Source organism: Wyeomyia smithii, chromosome 3, assembly GCF_029784165.1.
Source record: "Wyeomyia smithii strain HCP4-BCI-WySm-NY-G18 chromosome 3, ASM2978416v1, whole genome shotgun sequence".
In the NCBI taxonomy this organism is placed as follows: Eukaryota; Metazoa; Arthropoda; class Insecta; order Diptera; family Culicidae; genus Wyeomyia; species Wyeomyia smithii.
The window spans coordinates 221,900,761-221,917,907 of NC_073696.1; the positions used below are offsets into that span (position 1 = coordinate 221,900,761).

Sequence of the window (17,147 nt, forward strand, 5' to 3'; positions counted from 1 at the left end):
CATTTTTACGAAAATAGTTCTGAATTTCGTAATTAATTTTTCGTAAAAATGTCAAGATTGGCTCATTTTACCACGGAGTGGTGAGTGCTTCTTACGTAAAATTTTCTGAGAAACACGATGGAATCATCAAATTTAGAATATAATATGCTGCATTGGCCGAAAAATGCAAATTTAACTTTAAAATTCAAAAATAATCTATCTGGCAACACTTCCGGGCAAAAATAATATTTTTTCTAAATTCCTTGGTTTATATTCTTCAAAATTTACCTATCACTATTTTTCGGGTGTCGTACGTCTATAAATTATAAAATCAAACAATTACGATATTTACAACTTTTTTCGTAAAAATGTTATATCTCGAGATTGGCTCATATTACCTCGGGATGATAGTTGTTTCTTATGTGAAATTTTCCAAGGAACACGATGAAATTATCAAATTTAAAATAAAAATGGCTGCGTTTGCCGAAAAATGTAAATTTAGTTTTCAAATATAAAAATAATTTATCTGGCAACACTTCCGGTCAAAACTTATATTTTTTCTGGATTTCTTGGTTAATTTTCTTCAAAAATCATCTATCAATATTTTCGGACATCTTACGTCTGTGAATTGTAAGAAAAAGAAAAAGGAGATTTTTGACAAAAATTGCGCGACTTTACAATTAAGAGGAGGGTCCTGGAGAGCGGGGGGTATTCCAATCGACACCAGAATTGGGATTTTTCCAAAGAGACAGTAGATGAATAATTCCCCCAACTTTGAACAAAATCTGTGATGGTCGTGTCCAAGTGGCATGTACACTTCGTATGGAATAACCCATATACAACATGGTAATGTTAATATTTGTTTGAAATAAAGTACATGGGTCGGATTTCGTGATACTGATCACTAAAAATTGCGATGTCCAATTTTTTCAAATAAATATTAAAATCTTCAAGAGTTTCACTAGGGATGTTGATTTTGAGCAAGATCGCGCCAAATGACCTATGGTCGAATATCGACCATTTTTGATTTGAATGAAACTTTGCACACGTATTTGACTTAGCAAACTGAGCATTTTTCACAGGTGGAGAGATTTTTTACACTCATGAGTTACATTCTAAAAGGGCGTATGCCTTTTGGCATAGGTTTTATTCGAAGCATTGGTGCCCAGAAACCGTTGGTTGTATAGAAAAACTGTCTGAGAATGAGTTGTAGGGAACTTAAAATGCACCATAAAAAAATATACACTGTACAAAAAAAATGTTTTGACCAAAAAAAATTAAAAATAATAATTAAATTCCAATTTAAAAAATAGAGTTTAATATTTTTTTTTTTTTTTTAAGAAACTTGACGTTAATACGCAACTTTTTAAAAAAAGTCCAGGATAGAGAAATGAAAATATTTGTATTTCAAAATATTTGTATTCTGATGATTTTAAAAGATGCAGAGAGTCATTTTGAATCAAAAAGCTCTTAGTAGTAAACATTCTAACGGGATTGGTTTTCGAGTTATTTCTAATTTAAGCTCGAAAAATTATAATTATTTAGGAAAATACACGTTTTTCCTAATTTGTCCATGGTTCTCCAGCGAAAACCATACGTTCATTGGAATGCTTGATCAAAAATATACAATGCATTCTTTGACAACAAAACGATTGGATAAATAACTCAAGCGCTAAACCTTAGCCTACCTACACGTTCCCCCTTGCCGAATGTTTTATATAAAAATATGTTTGTCGTGCAACACTATCTACTTGTTTAATAATAATAACTGTTTGTAAAGTACGCAACCAATAACTACTGGGTTACCTATAACATCTGTTTTCGTTTATAAATACGATTGCACTACCCCAGATGTGTTAGTAACAGTTTGCATTTTGTGAAGATGAATAAAGTGAAAATGGAATACACCAAGCCCAAAAGTTGTAAACCCTTTCCTGATCATCGGTGCTCATCAAGCTTACGCAAATTAAACGAAAACGTTATTGCAAAATCAAAATATTGAACAGTCAAGCTCATTTTAATGCGTCTTTATCAATTTGTGATTCGTGTAGTTATTGGAATGATAGTCAAGCCACCATTCATCCCTTCGTTGTTTACTATTCAGAATCTGGAACACTTAAGAATTTCAGCTTCATCGTAATATCGGAAGTACTCCATCATGATACTGTTGCGGTTCAGGTGTTCATTGCCAAATTAATGAGTTTTTTGAAAACAACAATAGAGTTGTAAAAAGCGATATTAATGTCTGATGGAGCTGCCTCACAATATAAAAATAGAAAAAAACTTTGCAATAGAATAGAAAAGTCTTTGCAAGTTCAAAACAAATTATAACGTCAATGCAGAGTGGCATTTTTTTGCGACTTCTCATGGTAAAGGCCCATGCGATGCAATTGGTGGCATATTAAAACGAATGGCAGGAAATGCAAGTTTAGCTAAAGAACATGAACATCCCATTACAAGCGCAAAAGAATTGTATGATTGGTCTAATCAGAAAAGTAATAAAAATTCATCGAAAATGTCATTTAGTTGGGTATCATATGAAGAATATGAACAAGGAATAACAGAGTGGAGCAATATTTTCAAAAAATCTATAATAATAGCTACCACACAAAAGTATTACTCTTTTGTTTCGATTTCAGAAAATAAGATACAAACAAAGCTGTTTTCAAAAGATGACGAATCATTTACTTATGATGTATATAAAATATAAGGTGAAACTAGTTCTGTAAAGTACCGATGTCATAAAAAAATATGTCCCTAAGATAATAAAACACGAAAACAAATATTTGATTCTTATTTATATTTATATCACTTAGAACATTTAACTCTTTTCTTGAGAACCGTTAGCCCAATCGTTTTGTTGTCAAAGAATGCATTGTATATTTTTGATCAAGCATTCCAATGAACGTATGGTTTTCGCTGGAGAACCATGGACAAATTAAGAAAAACGTGTATTTTCCTAAATAATCATAACTTTTCGAGCTTAAATTAGAAATAACTCGAAAACCAATGCCTTTAGACTGTTTACTACCAAAAGCTTTGTGATTCAAAATGACATTTTCATGCGGATGTTCCGCATTCGCGGATGTGGATGCGGATATCCGTAGCATCCCTTTTTTATATTTTGCTTTTTTCACATAACCATGCCCCTCCCCAGTGCAAAAGTTATTTGGGCGAGCAGTAAATACACCAAGGAAAATTTTTCTGCTATATTTTATGAAGCGATATTTTTTTTTTTTTTTTTTGAGAACTGAAGAAAGCTGGGTTTATGGGTCTTTCTCGCTTGAAAATGCGTTGCAATAACAACTTGAAAACTTACCCAAATTCAGTAAAAACTGAAAAATCAACTTCCCGAGCGAAACTCTTGAAGTTTTTAATATTTATTTTAAAAAATTAAACAGCGCGATTTTCAGTGATCCGTTTCACGAATTCTGACCCATATTTGATAGGTATACCGTTGTCGTTTTAAACTTATTGACGCAGCAACGCGGGCCGGGTATCAGCTAGTAAACCCATAAAAATCGCACAATTCTGTAGAAAAAATGTTGAAAATCATGGGAAAAAGTTATAATGAAAAATATGAAATTTCAGTCAACAAGGCGTCATCGGGTCTGGACGAGGGAAATTTTTTCCAAGTCTAAATCACACCCTCAGTCGTTGTTCATTTTTTGCATCCTCTGAAAAATTACATACGTTGCCTACTTCACAACAATTGTAATGAAAATTGGGTAACATACCAATGTTAACATGTTGGCAAGATACTATACTAACTCGATTTGAAAGGGTTACTTTTTGAACATACGACATTTTGTTTTAAAATGCGATCAAGTTTTGCTAGGAAGGTAATTACTTCACATTTTGAAGAAAATTTTATGAACAAACGTATAGAACGCTCATTGGAAGTCCAATTTCGTCCTTTCTCTGTGAGCTTTTCATGGTAAATTAGTAAAATAATTTGAAAGAAAAACGTATTCACCGCTTCACTGGTAGCGTTATGTGAATGCTATATAATTTAGTCCCGACAGTTCATAATGATATGATAACAAAAATTCTCTGTAGAAGCTTGCAAAAACATAAGGGTTGATTGAACTTTGAACGAGGATTACTCGAAATAATGTTTTTGGCGTTTGGTTCGGAATTGCTGCACGCCGACCATTTGTGGCTGTTCCACCTTAAGTCAAAGTTTCTCAGGGATTCGTAACATGTCTAGTTTGTAGTTATATTCCCGTTCCAATATTTTACTTGTTTCAATGTAACGTCGAATTATCCGAACATTGAAAAAAAATCATGCTTTTTCAAGAGAAATTATACGATGTTTCTTTGAAGAAGTCCATCGGCGTTATCCGAACAAGGATCAATACAGTCTAAGCTAAGAATAGATCCAATCGATAAAAAGCGGAACATGCTTTAGTCGTTATTTACAACGTATAAGTTTTAATGCCGCGATTATAGGAATGCAAACAGTCAGTCCTCTTTGCTTTCTGATAGTAGAATCGCAATTAGCCATTAACCGTCCGCGAGACTTTCTCAGTGGTATTTGTGTAATGCTCGAATGCTATAGTTTAGGTCGTCATTTTAATGCAGGGTTCGATTATGGTATCCGATTAGTGTTACAACATTTGTGTGCATATTGTGTGAAATTGTTCAAAGAAAGTATACAGTTGCTAAAAGTAGTTGGTAAGCAGAGTTACGACGTTGATTTATTGATAAAAATGACAACCTTACAAAATGTTGTCCACTCGATTGAGCAAGAATCCTCTTACGAGCAACTTTTAAGTAAAATTGGTTTGTACGTTTTGATGATGATGCGCAACAGTTTAATAGTGAAAACATTTTTTCAGTTACGACATACTTTGTTGGTACTTATACCATTTGTACGATGATGCATCGCTCAAGTCCATGGCAAGGCAACTCGACAATGAGCTTCAAAACGGACCTTCCAAGGGTTGTAATCAATACCGGTCAGTGGCTGTCACACAATCCACTGGCTGCGGCTGTTGATTTGAGTGCCACCGTGTTTATAGTGGACGAAACAGCAACGGTCAATTTTCTGAACAATTTCATACTTACCCACGATGAAAGCACACAACGGACTAACAACAAATTTGTTCTAATAGCTCTACAAACAACCGGAGCTAACGCTACCCATATGATCCAGTTTATTCTAACTCACCCCGCTATTACAGAAATAGTAAATTTGCTTGTTGTGAAACCAAACGGGAACTCGTTTGAACTGATAACCCACCAATTCGGAGGAAAAGACCAGGAATCTTCGGTGCACCTAGCGAACCTATACATTAGAGAAATGACAAGACACTCACCGTTAAGGCAACTGTCAACATCAAAACGGATAACGGCAATGCAAAATAATAGAGCTCGCCCGTTTTGATGTTGACAGTTGTCTTAACGGTGAGTGTCTTGTCATTTCTCTAATGTATAGGTTCGCTAGGTGCACCGCACCGTAGACAGCTACTTTCCCCGAAACGGCACGTTTCGTTATGGAAATAACCTATTTCCACACAAACTGGACAACCATATGGCACAGAACAGATATGCAACTTCGAACAAAACTCTGCAGCAAATCGGTACCCAAGCTTTCGCATTCATTTTTTGCTGTTCCATCCTACATTGATTTTACAGTGCATCGTTCGAACAGTTCGCTCCAATAGTTTGAACATGTACCAAAAAACTATTTTTTTTGCTTTAATGACCAGGCAAAAAGGTGATCTTGAACAGTTGAATCTATCAAAATCAAGTTAAGACAGGATCGCATTCAAGAGATCTTTAAAGTGGAAATTCAGTAACAATTCACAATCAACGTCAATGAAATAAATTAAACTAAAAATCTTTCAACCATTCAAACATTGTCTAACAAATTTCCATGGATCGTACACCTCACGACTGCTAAAACTATTTTAACCTGTTAGTTGAATATTTTCGTTGGACTTGGAAACCGAATTTCTCGATCAACGACAATATTTATTTCTCGTACCGTTTTTTATACCTAACATTGCTAGAAATGCATATCAGACGCGCTGTACAAGCACTGCTTACTTCATTAGGTACAATGTAAAAATTGATTGTCGTTAGTCAAGATATTCAGTTTTCAACTTGGGCAACAATGAAATTCATTAAAAATATATCTACATTAAAACCGTTGCACGTATGCGGGTGGTACTGTACGTTTATCATGGAAAGGCACCCTCTCTATACCAGTACCGGGGAGAACAAAGGATTCTCTCGATGAAAAAGCGGCGAGAGCTCATACAGTCCTTTTGTTGAATGAATGGAATATAAGCGTAATGAAATTTCGAGTGTAAAATGCATGCTCTCCACCGCTAGATGTCGATACTTAAAATAAAGAGATTTTGCCTCGTTTTTGGTTCTTCAGTTGAACAGATGTGCATATGGGGAAACGAATTAAATTGGCAACTTTCCAGTTGCTACCATGGATTATACTGCGTTCAACATAAAATGGGCTGGCTCGATATTCGAACAAATTGTTCACAACTGATGGGCTTGATGGTTATCTGCTCGTACAGTTTTGTCTCCGACACAACTGCACCTGGGAATTATCGATTGGTTAGTTTGTTCATCAGAAAGCTACAGAGAGTTTCTATTGAACATTGCAGGTGTATCTGATTTTCAGATCAAAGAAAACAATATGGCAAGGTGCTCGATAACCGAACCGGCGATGGAATGATGGGAGCACTGCTTGACCGACGGGTAGATTTTGCACTGGCAGCATTGGGAGCCTGGCATCCGTTCCATAAATATTTCAGCTTTTCCGATCCTATAATGCAGATCGGAGTTGGCTGCCTTACTCCAAAACCTAAGTTGATCAAACCGTGGAAAATAGTATTTCTTATGTTCTCTAGGCCAGTATGGATCTTGATTATCATCACCTTTTCCGTCATTTCTCTATTTGAATATGCTTCATCAGTAATTTTTAAGAAACCTGAAGCAAATCAACAACGCAAAAGTTTACCGCGTAGCTTTATCAATGTTTTCGGAGCTTTTCTGCTACTACCAGCCGAATTAGGACGGACTCGAGTTTCGGAAATAATTTTTTCAGTATCCTTACTTCTGGTGACCTTCATTACCGGTTACGTTTACATAGGGAAAATTCACAGCTTCCTCGTGATTCCGGTGTTTCAGCTACCGATTGATACCATTTCTGACTTTGCCGTTAGTCACCTGCCATGGTATGGTCGTCATGATGCCTGGATTTATGCTTTAAACGGTTCTGAAAACGTGAGTAACATCCTATTGTGTTATTGCATCATTTAAAGGTGAAACTTTTTTGTTCCAGTATCACATTGAAAGTATCCTGAACACCTATCGTACTGATTCTTCTGCATCACTGCAGGAGCTGGCGAACCAGGGGGATGTAGGATTTGTTTTGGGTGTCCTAAACTACGGTCACTTTATGGTGGGTTCATGGTTGACTGCCGAAAATTCCGAACAGTATAGACTGATGTCGGAGCTGCTGTACTACGAGTACGACACGGGATACGCAACCAAAACTTGGCCCCTGTTGGGTAATTTCAACGACCTTGCCATGTGGATACGCGAAGCTTGCCTCTACCGATACGTCGAATTGATAGAAGTTTACAAGTACATGAATTATCGCGTTCAGAGTTCTATTGAACATTCCAGAGACAAACAGCAGTACAGCTTGAAGCCATTAGCTGTGGAGGAAATTTCCGGCGGTTTGATGCTTTTCTGTTGTGGAAGTTTGATTGCGATCACAGTATTTAGCCTTGAAGTTGTATTCTATAAAAAAAAATCACAAGAAGGTTGTATGCAAAGCCACGACCGCAAGGTTGAAGTAGAATACTTTTACAAGAAAGATAACCCGGCTGCTTGCGTGTCAGGCACACACGCAACGGTTTTAACCCGCATCTTATTGCGGTTTGTAACATCAAGCGATTTCGTTTTCTCGCTGTTGCGTGTTGCATCATGTTGCAACTTGGCAGCTGGGAGACGACGAAATTCTGTTTATACTGATTGATTGAATCGACTTCATATTAGCTCTGCATAGTCGAACTAACTGCCTTTGTGAATGCGTACTAACAGGGCAGTTAATTATTCAGTGTCGGTTAAGCTGATCGCGCCTTTGCGCTGCCCCTACAGTGGGGAGTTTACTAAATAAAGTAAAAATTGGACAACTACAACAGAATTTGATTGCATCCCGCACAGAATGTCTGCTTGTGTTGATGCCAGAAAATTATTAACCTTCAATTATTTTTTTATTTGCCTTCAAAAAAGCATTTTGCTGTTCAAAATCGGTTGCTAATTACAACCTTTGAGCTGCCCTAACATTGGGGGAATTAAGATACACGGACAACATGCACTGTGAAAGCTATTTCACATTCAGTAAATTAGACGGGTGCGACAAATTTAAATTGCTAGGATGCAACACAGAATACTTGCTTGTGTTGACAAAAATTATCAACTTTCAATGTCTTGTTTATTTGCCTTCAAAAAGGCATTTTGATTTCCAAAATTGGATTTCCTTATGGCAATCTTCATGCTGCCCCAACACGGGGGGAATAATGGCTGTCTGGCGACACACGCTGAGAAAAACCGCGCTGCTCCTGAGACGTGGTGACCAACCACAGGGCTAGTGCTGCTGCTAAGGAAAGACGACTGCTGTGGTCGCTGTCTAGAACTATTATGAGCGGCTCCGGCTGAAACAGGCTCTTATATAGGCCAAATAGCATGTTTTCAATTGCAAGGTATATGATTCTGTCGACCGTGCTTGGGAAGCAAGCATATAACGACCAATCAGAGGTCGAATTTTTCGTTTTGACAAGGCTTGACTATTTTCAATAGTACAATAGTGTGAATAATAAAATTACAATTATCTTATTTTGGGAAGAATCTTAGAAAATTTTCCAATCTATTGCTGCAAGAACGAAGGAAATCCATCGAATACTAACCGATTTATTAGCATTTGAAATTGGACATAATTTTCACTTTTTTCGGTTTTAGATTCTCATTTCACATCCCTATGTAGCCGAACTTCCTGAGAGAAGTATTCTACTTCAAAATGCAATCAGAACTTTTCGTGCTTTTTTATGCAGATATGACATTTAGATGAGGACTTATGGTATATCATGTGCGGAACCTTTTAGGCACAGTTCAGACCTTTTGTTTCAGTAAACTGTTGTACCTTTTATAAATCTTTGTTCATGCAACGAAAATGATGAGAATTAAAAGTTAGAATTATTTTGCCTTTTATTACATCTCTTAGGAGAGTTCAAAAGTTATGCTTATATTGCATGCACGACAATATATAAATTTCATCATTTCCGCAGTATTATATCCAAGGTAAATTAGACATGAGAGCATACGGAATAAATAAATGGTTCGATTTTTCCTACCTCTAGTAGAAGGCCCTTCTCCAGCGTCCCAACCAGAGGTTGGACACGTGTTACCTCTGGCTGCTTTTACATTGACCTCCGTACTGGTACTTGGTTTCTTTGATGCACTTTCCCCATGCTGGTCCTTCGCGCGTTTCCGAGCATCACGCTTGTATTTGGCGTTCATATATTTAGACATAGCACTGAATACACTTCCGATGGATTTTTCAATAAATGCAAAAAATGCACTCGTAGTCTCTTACCCGAGAATAATAAAACACTTCCAAGAAATGTTGCACTAGTAAAAAGACAATTTCCACGTGTTGTAATGTGCTGGAGCACGAAATCTATGTCTGTGATAGGGAACCTTCACGTTCACGAGGCATGACTGGAGAAACGCGTCTAATAATGCGGTAAAATTTTTAATGTCTTTTTGTGCAAATTATTGTACTCAGACAAAAACCTGTTTTGAATTGGATGCTGAGGAAGGACGACTGCCGTTGTCGCTGTCTGATGCTACGCTATGCATAGCCATGCCACAGTTGTGGCCGCTATACGCTGGCCTAACTGCTGAGCAACTGCAACACTATCCGTAGCCATGCCACAGTTGTGGCCGCCATTGGTATCCACTGTAACTGCATCTGCTGGCCCTGCTGCTATCGATGGTGAGATCCGCTGGAACTGCTACGCCTATCCACAGCCATGCCACAGTTGTGGCCGCTTTCCGCTATCGATGGTACCCACTGCTCGCTCCCGCTGCTGCTAAGGGAGGACTGCTGTCGTCGCTGTTCAGAACTGTGATGAGCGGCTCCGGCTGAAACAGGCTCTTATATAGGCCATATAGCATGTTTTCAATTGCAAGGTATATGATTCTGTCGACCGTGCTTGGGAAGCAAGCATATAACGACCAATCAGGGGTCGAAATTTTCGTTTTGACAAGGCTTGACTATTTTCAATAGTACAATAGTGTGAATAATAAAATTACAATTATCTTATTTTGGGAAGAATCTTAGAAGATTTTCCAATCCATTGCTGCAGGAACGAAGGAAATCCATCGAATACTAACCGATTTATTTGCATTTGAAATTGGACATATTTTTCACTTTTTTCGGTTTCAGATTTTCATTTCACATCACTATGTAGCCGAACTTCCTGAGAGAAGTATTCTACTTCAAAAATTAGCGATAGAAATGATCTGAAAGTCGTAAAAAACGATTATTTGATTTTTTGATTATTTGGTTTGACTGAAACAAGTCTCAGGCTCATGAAAAATATTCTAAAAAGACATCAGAATTTTGGTATAGGTTTTATTCAAAGCATTATAGCTCAGAAACCTTTGAAACTAATGAAGATCTAACAAAAAAGAATATACATCGTAAGAACAATTTTTTGCCAAAATAAATTATAAACTGATATTATAAACTGCTGGACAATTTGTAAATCCGTGTGAAGTATCACTGGTGGTCCCTTAGCCTCTTGTCCAGTAACTGCTATCACTACCTCCCCTTTACTGGGGTACCTGTAACCTTGGAAAAAATCGAGAACCCAAATCTGAAGTACTAAGAGCCGAAGTTGGTTCCCCGATCTTTTCTTTACTCGCGCGACTATAGCAATCCGACGTCGCTGAAAACTACGCGCATTCGCTTAAAACTGCGCTGCTGGAAGTGGGCAATCTGATTGAAACCACTTTGGGGGCTGTTGGAGCACCCTGAAAACAGCCATCAACAGCGTAGCAGACGCCGTCCTGGGGCATGCAGAACGAAACCGACGGTATGAGTGATTCGACGACGCAGACATGATGAAAAAACTGAAGTCAGAGCGACGTAAGAACAGTGCTTTCACCTGAGAAGATATCTCAGGGAGTGAGGTTGAATTTAACTAAATCCACTAAAACTCCTCCAGTGTCTAGCCCTTAGCTTTCCGGATTGACGGTTAAGTATTACGTCGGGAAGTGATTCTTGTGCTTCATGCACATTCTGTATTCTTATATCTTATACCTATGGAGTTAGCTACCACTGGCTTATTGGTGGTTGATGTATCACGTGGTAGCTCCAGGGCTATCTCATGGGCGGCTGCACAGACCACACTCCAGATGACCTTGCACATATTCCGAACTACGTTGTCCATAGTAGTGTCTGGCCGGCTCATTATTATCAAGTTGCTCCTCGCACGCGCAAACGAGGGCATACGAAGAAGACATGCTCAGCCCTCCACATTCACGCACTCGGGACACATGGGGGACCTGTGTAGGTACTCCCTGAAACAACATGGCCTGACAGGACCTGCGCCAGGTAGAAGTTCACTTCTTCTTGGCACTTCCTGTCCCATCCGGATACCTCTAGGATAAGTTGGTGTGTCCATCTACCCTTCGAGGAATTGGACCATTCCCGCTGCCATCTGATCATCGAGTATGACCTTCTGGAACCTCGTATGGCTCTTGTGTCACGTTGCTCGAATCACTCTGCATTCTCCATATAGGCGATGCTAATAGGCATCGGACGAGACACAGACTGCGTCGGTCAACACTGTACGCTACGAACTCGCAAACTTCAGGAACATGAGTCTGTAGGTACTCTTAATTTTACCACGATAACTATTGTACTGGACCACCATCGCTGAGTATGGACGAAACCACACTGGCTAGAAGTTTCCACTTGCTACCGTACACCACTGAGCGATTCGACATCACTCGAAACAGTGCTACAAAAGCCGTTGAGGTACTCTTACAGACATAGTTGACATGGCTTTTCAACGTCAGCATGTCGTTAACCTTAGTTCCCAAGAGTGTTGAAGATCGCTTTGAGATAATACTGCAGTCTTCGACTCTGTTCATTGTCAGTTGCTCTGATTTACGGTTTCACAACCCTGACCTCCGTCTTATGGTACGCTAACTCCGGTTTTCTCAGCCGTCCTGATGACGGAAAGACTAACATTCAAAGTGAATCTACGCTCCCGAAACCGAATTGGTTACTTGCCACACCGTTTACACCTTTCCAGTACTTGACCAGTCTGTTGAGGATAATCCCGCAGACAGATAGTCTTACATGTCGATGGGTCTCCTGGCGGTTTCCCAGCCTTCGGCAGTATGATCAATATCGGTCGCTTCCACCTCTCTGGAATGAAGCAGTCATCCAGGCACCTCTGCACGATTGTTCGGGACCGTTTTTATAGCCATCCATAGGAATTCTATCCAGTCCAGGTGCCTTGCTCACCTTTAAGGAGTTGGTGATCGTGATGAGTTCCTCATTCGTAACCCTTGCCTCCTCATCAACCTTGACACGGCAGTCGTCACTCACGGATTTGATGTTCGGCATGGTAGCCGACCATCCCTGGTCTGTGACAGCGATACTGGAACATCTGACGTGAGACTCGGCTCGTGGCGGGGAAAAAGTTCCTCGATAATACGCTCAGGTGCCAACACTTTTTTTAATTTGTCATCCTGTAGGCGTTACCCCACAGATTCGTTTTAGCATTCACGAATATCCTGTCAAACAAGCCCTCTTGCTCGCTCTAATCTCACTCTTTAGCGCCGATCTTGCAGACCCGAATGCTATAGGGTGCTCTACCATAAGTTTCTCGGCTCGCGTACGTTGCATCCTCCGTCCGTTATTTCTTTATTCTTTATTTGTTGAAAAAATCGTCTGACAAAAATAGTCTCAATGAATATGCACTTGTCAATGTAACTAAAAACTACAACGAACTCTCTTTTGCGAATTTATGTGATAGTGTGCCGAAATCAAAAAGATCTTCCACTTTGGAGAATAATCGAATGCAGCAAGCTAACGGATCCACTATGGTCGGCATCGTGAAATTTCACGATAAAAATCTGCAATTCGGAAAACATTGATGTTAGACGAATCATGTGTTGTAGTAAATTTTTCCACAAAGAAAGGTCTATCTGCAGAGCCGGATTTACGATTGTGGGGGCCCGGGGCCCAGTTTTCAGTGGGGGCCCCAAAATAAAATAAACCCGTTTTTTTATCGTACGAGTTAAAAAAAAGTAGGAGGGTGGTATTCAAGACACGACCGCATGACGTTGGACTACGGTATTTTATATTCCATTAAAACAAATAATAGAGAGAATTGCAACTCTAGTATTTGCTGCAATTTTATCTAACAGTGCATTTCTGAATGCTGAGACGTTAAAACGTTATAAATAATAATATATACTAAAAGAATGGATATCTTTTATTTAATCGCTGTCATTTCATACATATTCGAATCAACCGTTTGTTTGCTGCACTACCAAGGCAATCATTCAATTGAGCGAATTGGTAAAATTTTCCTTTCTAAGCAAAAAGCAAACTTTACGAAACTATCTGAAATGGGAGCCCAGAACGATTCAAACGAAAATTTTAAATTTGAAAATTGTTTGACATTTAATCGATAACACTCATGCTAGGTTAGTTCCAGCCCAGCATATAACTTCATGTATTTGAAAAACAAAAACGTTCGGTTCAATAACTCAATATAGCAAGAGCTCAATCACACGTTTTTCGGTAGTTGTTATCAAGGTTTGGGCGAGTGACAGGATAATATCTTAACTTCTTCAGTTGTGATTTAGAGCATTTCTAATTGTTTTGTTATTTTTCACGATAGCGATAAGTTTGTTTCTTTCTCTGTGTGCGAGAAACAAAATCAAAACCGCGCACCGAAAAACAAAAACGAAAATTTAATGAATGCTCATTGAGAAAACTTGCAACTCTTTTTACCAATAATTTATGATACTCAAAAGAACTCGTTTTGATCTAAATCAAATTTCTAGTAAATAAGTGTTGATCATTCATAGGTAGTAATTTTTCCTCGATGAATTAAGACTGGCTGAAGAAGTTAAAACGCTGCTGTAAAATTAAATTCACAACTGTGTTCGTTAAGACATATTAATATTTTCAATGACAATAATAATCTTCGATAAACACCCGCTATAGTTATTCACACACATGCTATAACTATCTAAACACGCGTTAAAACTATTCATACACACGCTGTAGCTATAGTTTTTTATACACACATGCCGAAGCTATCCATACACACGCTATTCCTTTCCATACATCCGATACAACTATCTATACACACGCATAAGCTATCCAACGTGCTATTACTATCCATACATACGCTATAACTAATCATTACACACGCAGCAGCTATCCACACACAAGCTATAACTATCCGTACACACGCTGAAGATATACACGCAATAGCCATAATATGCTACACATGCTAGTGTCTTACACACGCTATAGCTAGCCATACACACGCAACAGCGCCATCCCTATCATCGCAAATGTCATAGCAATACAGATGCACATACGCTATATGTGCACACTGCACACACACTAAATGGCGGTAGCTTTCCTAGTGGCGGTGCTGGCTCGTGCAGTTTCTGGCAGTTCTGGCAGTTCTGGCAGTTTCGTGCAGTTTTCACCCAACGATATCTGAATTGGATTACCGCTGGTGGGGTCCAACTCAGATCGAAGGAGAACCGAACTGAATGAAGAAATGCAGCTTCCCACTACCTCCGGCCGCTGGAATCAGCCACCGCTGCTGATTATACAAGACCGGCCTGGTGGCCTTCCACTTGTTAACTGATGAGGCCTTCCACTTGCTATGAGACGACACAGGCTATTATATAGCCCAAAGCAAAAATCCATCCGCGAGCAAACAAGAAGCGAGCTTGTGATTGGTTGAATGTGCACGACTTTTAACACAACTTTTAACTAGTTTAGTATCGAAAACATATTTAAATTATTATATGACAATCTTGCGCAATATTTCCCCTATCAATCAAGCCATTGGTGTTTAGAATCTGTTCAGTGGTAATGATAAAAGAAGCATTTTAAAACGATGTTGAAACACCTGTTGCAGCTACCGAAAGCGAGCTCGTTATTGGTTGAAAGCTGCGAGACTGTTTACAAAGTCAGATCGGTTGTATCCGTTAGTGTCGACTGTGCTTTTGAAGAGAGGTGGTGATTGGTTGCTCGGTATGATTTAGACAATCGATGTGATTTATCAATTTTTCAATAGTGTATCTCGAACAATAGGTTATTTTCGTTACATAAATTCAACCGTAAAAGAATTTCTGATCGGTTGATGCCAAAACCTCGAAATTCTGAAAAGAAATGACTGATATATAAGCGCTCAAAACCTGACCACTTTTCCCTGGTTTTCCCCGATTGAATTACTAGATTTTCAAATTCAGGTGCCTAACTTCGATACAGACGTTAGTCCAACGTCAAAACATTTATTTGTTATTGAAAAGTTACCAAAAATTTGCTAGATTTTTTTTTACGAGTTTTGTTTTGCAGAGAACTTATTGATTGAATAATCAACATTCAGCTCCTTCAGAATATTGTACTCTCAACTTAACAATGATAAGTTTGACAGCCTTCCACTCTTCATAGTCGTACGCAACCTATTTTCAATCGGTTTCATCTTCGAAAAAGACCTTTCTCCAGTTGCGTTCGAGATCATTAGGCTCAAATAAATCCTTAAATAAAATAATTTTTACAAGGCACTAACGAGTTTTTGATTTTTTTCTTCATGTAATCATCTTTTTTGAGCTCCACTTTGATATACGCGAGGTTTTGTGGTGACAGCACATTTTGAATAAATATAATAATAAATTCGGTTCTTGCTCACTGTTTATAGCCAGATCTAGCTGATTTGGACCAGAGATGCCAGATGTTTTCGAAAGATGTCTGCAACTGCTCGAAATCCGGAAATTTTTTCTTGATGTCTGAAAAAAACCTGCCGCAATTTGAAAAAAATGCGATCCGCAGGCAAAAATTTGCACACAATTCGAGTAAGACTGCGCAAATATAAGGCTACGCTGGCAATAATCTACAGAAACTAGGAAAAAACTACACACATCTGCAGGTCAATAAAATGTGCACACGGACTCTGAACATTTGCATTTTACAACGCAAATCTGGTATCCCTGATTCGGACAAGTAAACTTATTTTCGGAATCAACAGCAATGCATTAAAAAAACTTGTGGATTATGTATTTTCTTCCCTGCTTGATCTCCCATGCGCGCTGGTTCGATTCAAATGGTGTGTTAATGTGTGTCATTCCAAGAGAATCGAAGGATCTTGGATGTAGTTGTGATATTGGCGCTCGCGAAAAAATAACACTGAAGAAAAGTTTCAAATTGAAATGGTCTGTTCAAATTTTCTTGCTGTAAATTTACCTTTTGATTGAATCTCATTTTTGATAGAGAAAAAAACTTTTTCTCGTTTTGTGGGGGCCCCAAAAATGTGGTGGCCCGGGGCCTGGGCCCCCTGGGCCCCCCTTATATCCGGCTCTGTCTATCTGTCGGTATAGAGGATTCCTAGGGTGGTTTTATTATACACAAAATAGAAATTGTAACTTTTTTATAACAAAGCAAGAATTTCTTCTACAAAGATATAAATAATTTAATGTTATGAAAAAATTTATTGCTCTATTTTGTTACTACACTGTTCTAGAGCAATTTTTCTAAATTGAATTAGTAGAAATCTATCACATAAGTATGAGCCAAGCCAACCGACAAACCTCTGCGTTGCACCAAACCGTAAGATTCTTATAAATAATATTTTATGGTCAATGCGTTTAAACGCTGCCTTCAAATCCGTATAGATTACGTCGATTTGAGCTTTTTGTTCCATGCGATATAGGGAACTGCTCCATTATTCATCTCATTAAGCCGATATTCACGAAGAATGCACGGATTAAACACCAAATTTTCATTCATTGAACAAATAAACGAAATACGCTTACGTGCTCTTATGGAATCGTTCAGCATTGTATATTTAGTAAAC

General features: G+C 38.4%; 1 protein-coding gene across 1 annotated transcript; it reads left to right on the plus strand.

The window, feature by feature from the left end:
* Window positions 1-6,681: 6,681 nt before the first annotated feature.
* Window positions 6,682-11,059, plus strand: LOC129729078 (uncharacterized). Its single transcript, XM_055687559.1, has 3 exons — window positions 6,682-7,233; window positions 7,292-7,732; window positions 10,958-11,059. The coding sequence occupies exons 1-3, from the start codon at window positions 6,682-6,684 to the stop codon at window positions 11,057-11,059; spliced, it is 1,095 nt and encodes a 364-aa protein (XP_055543534.1).
* The last annotated feature ends 6,088 nt before the right edge of the window (window positions 11,060-17,147 follow it).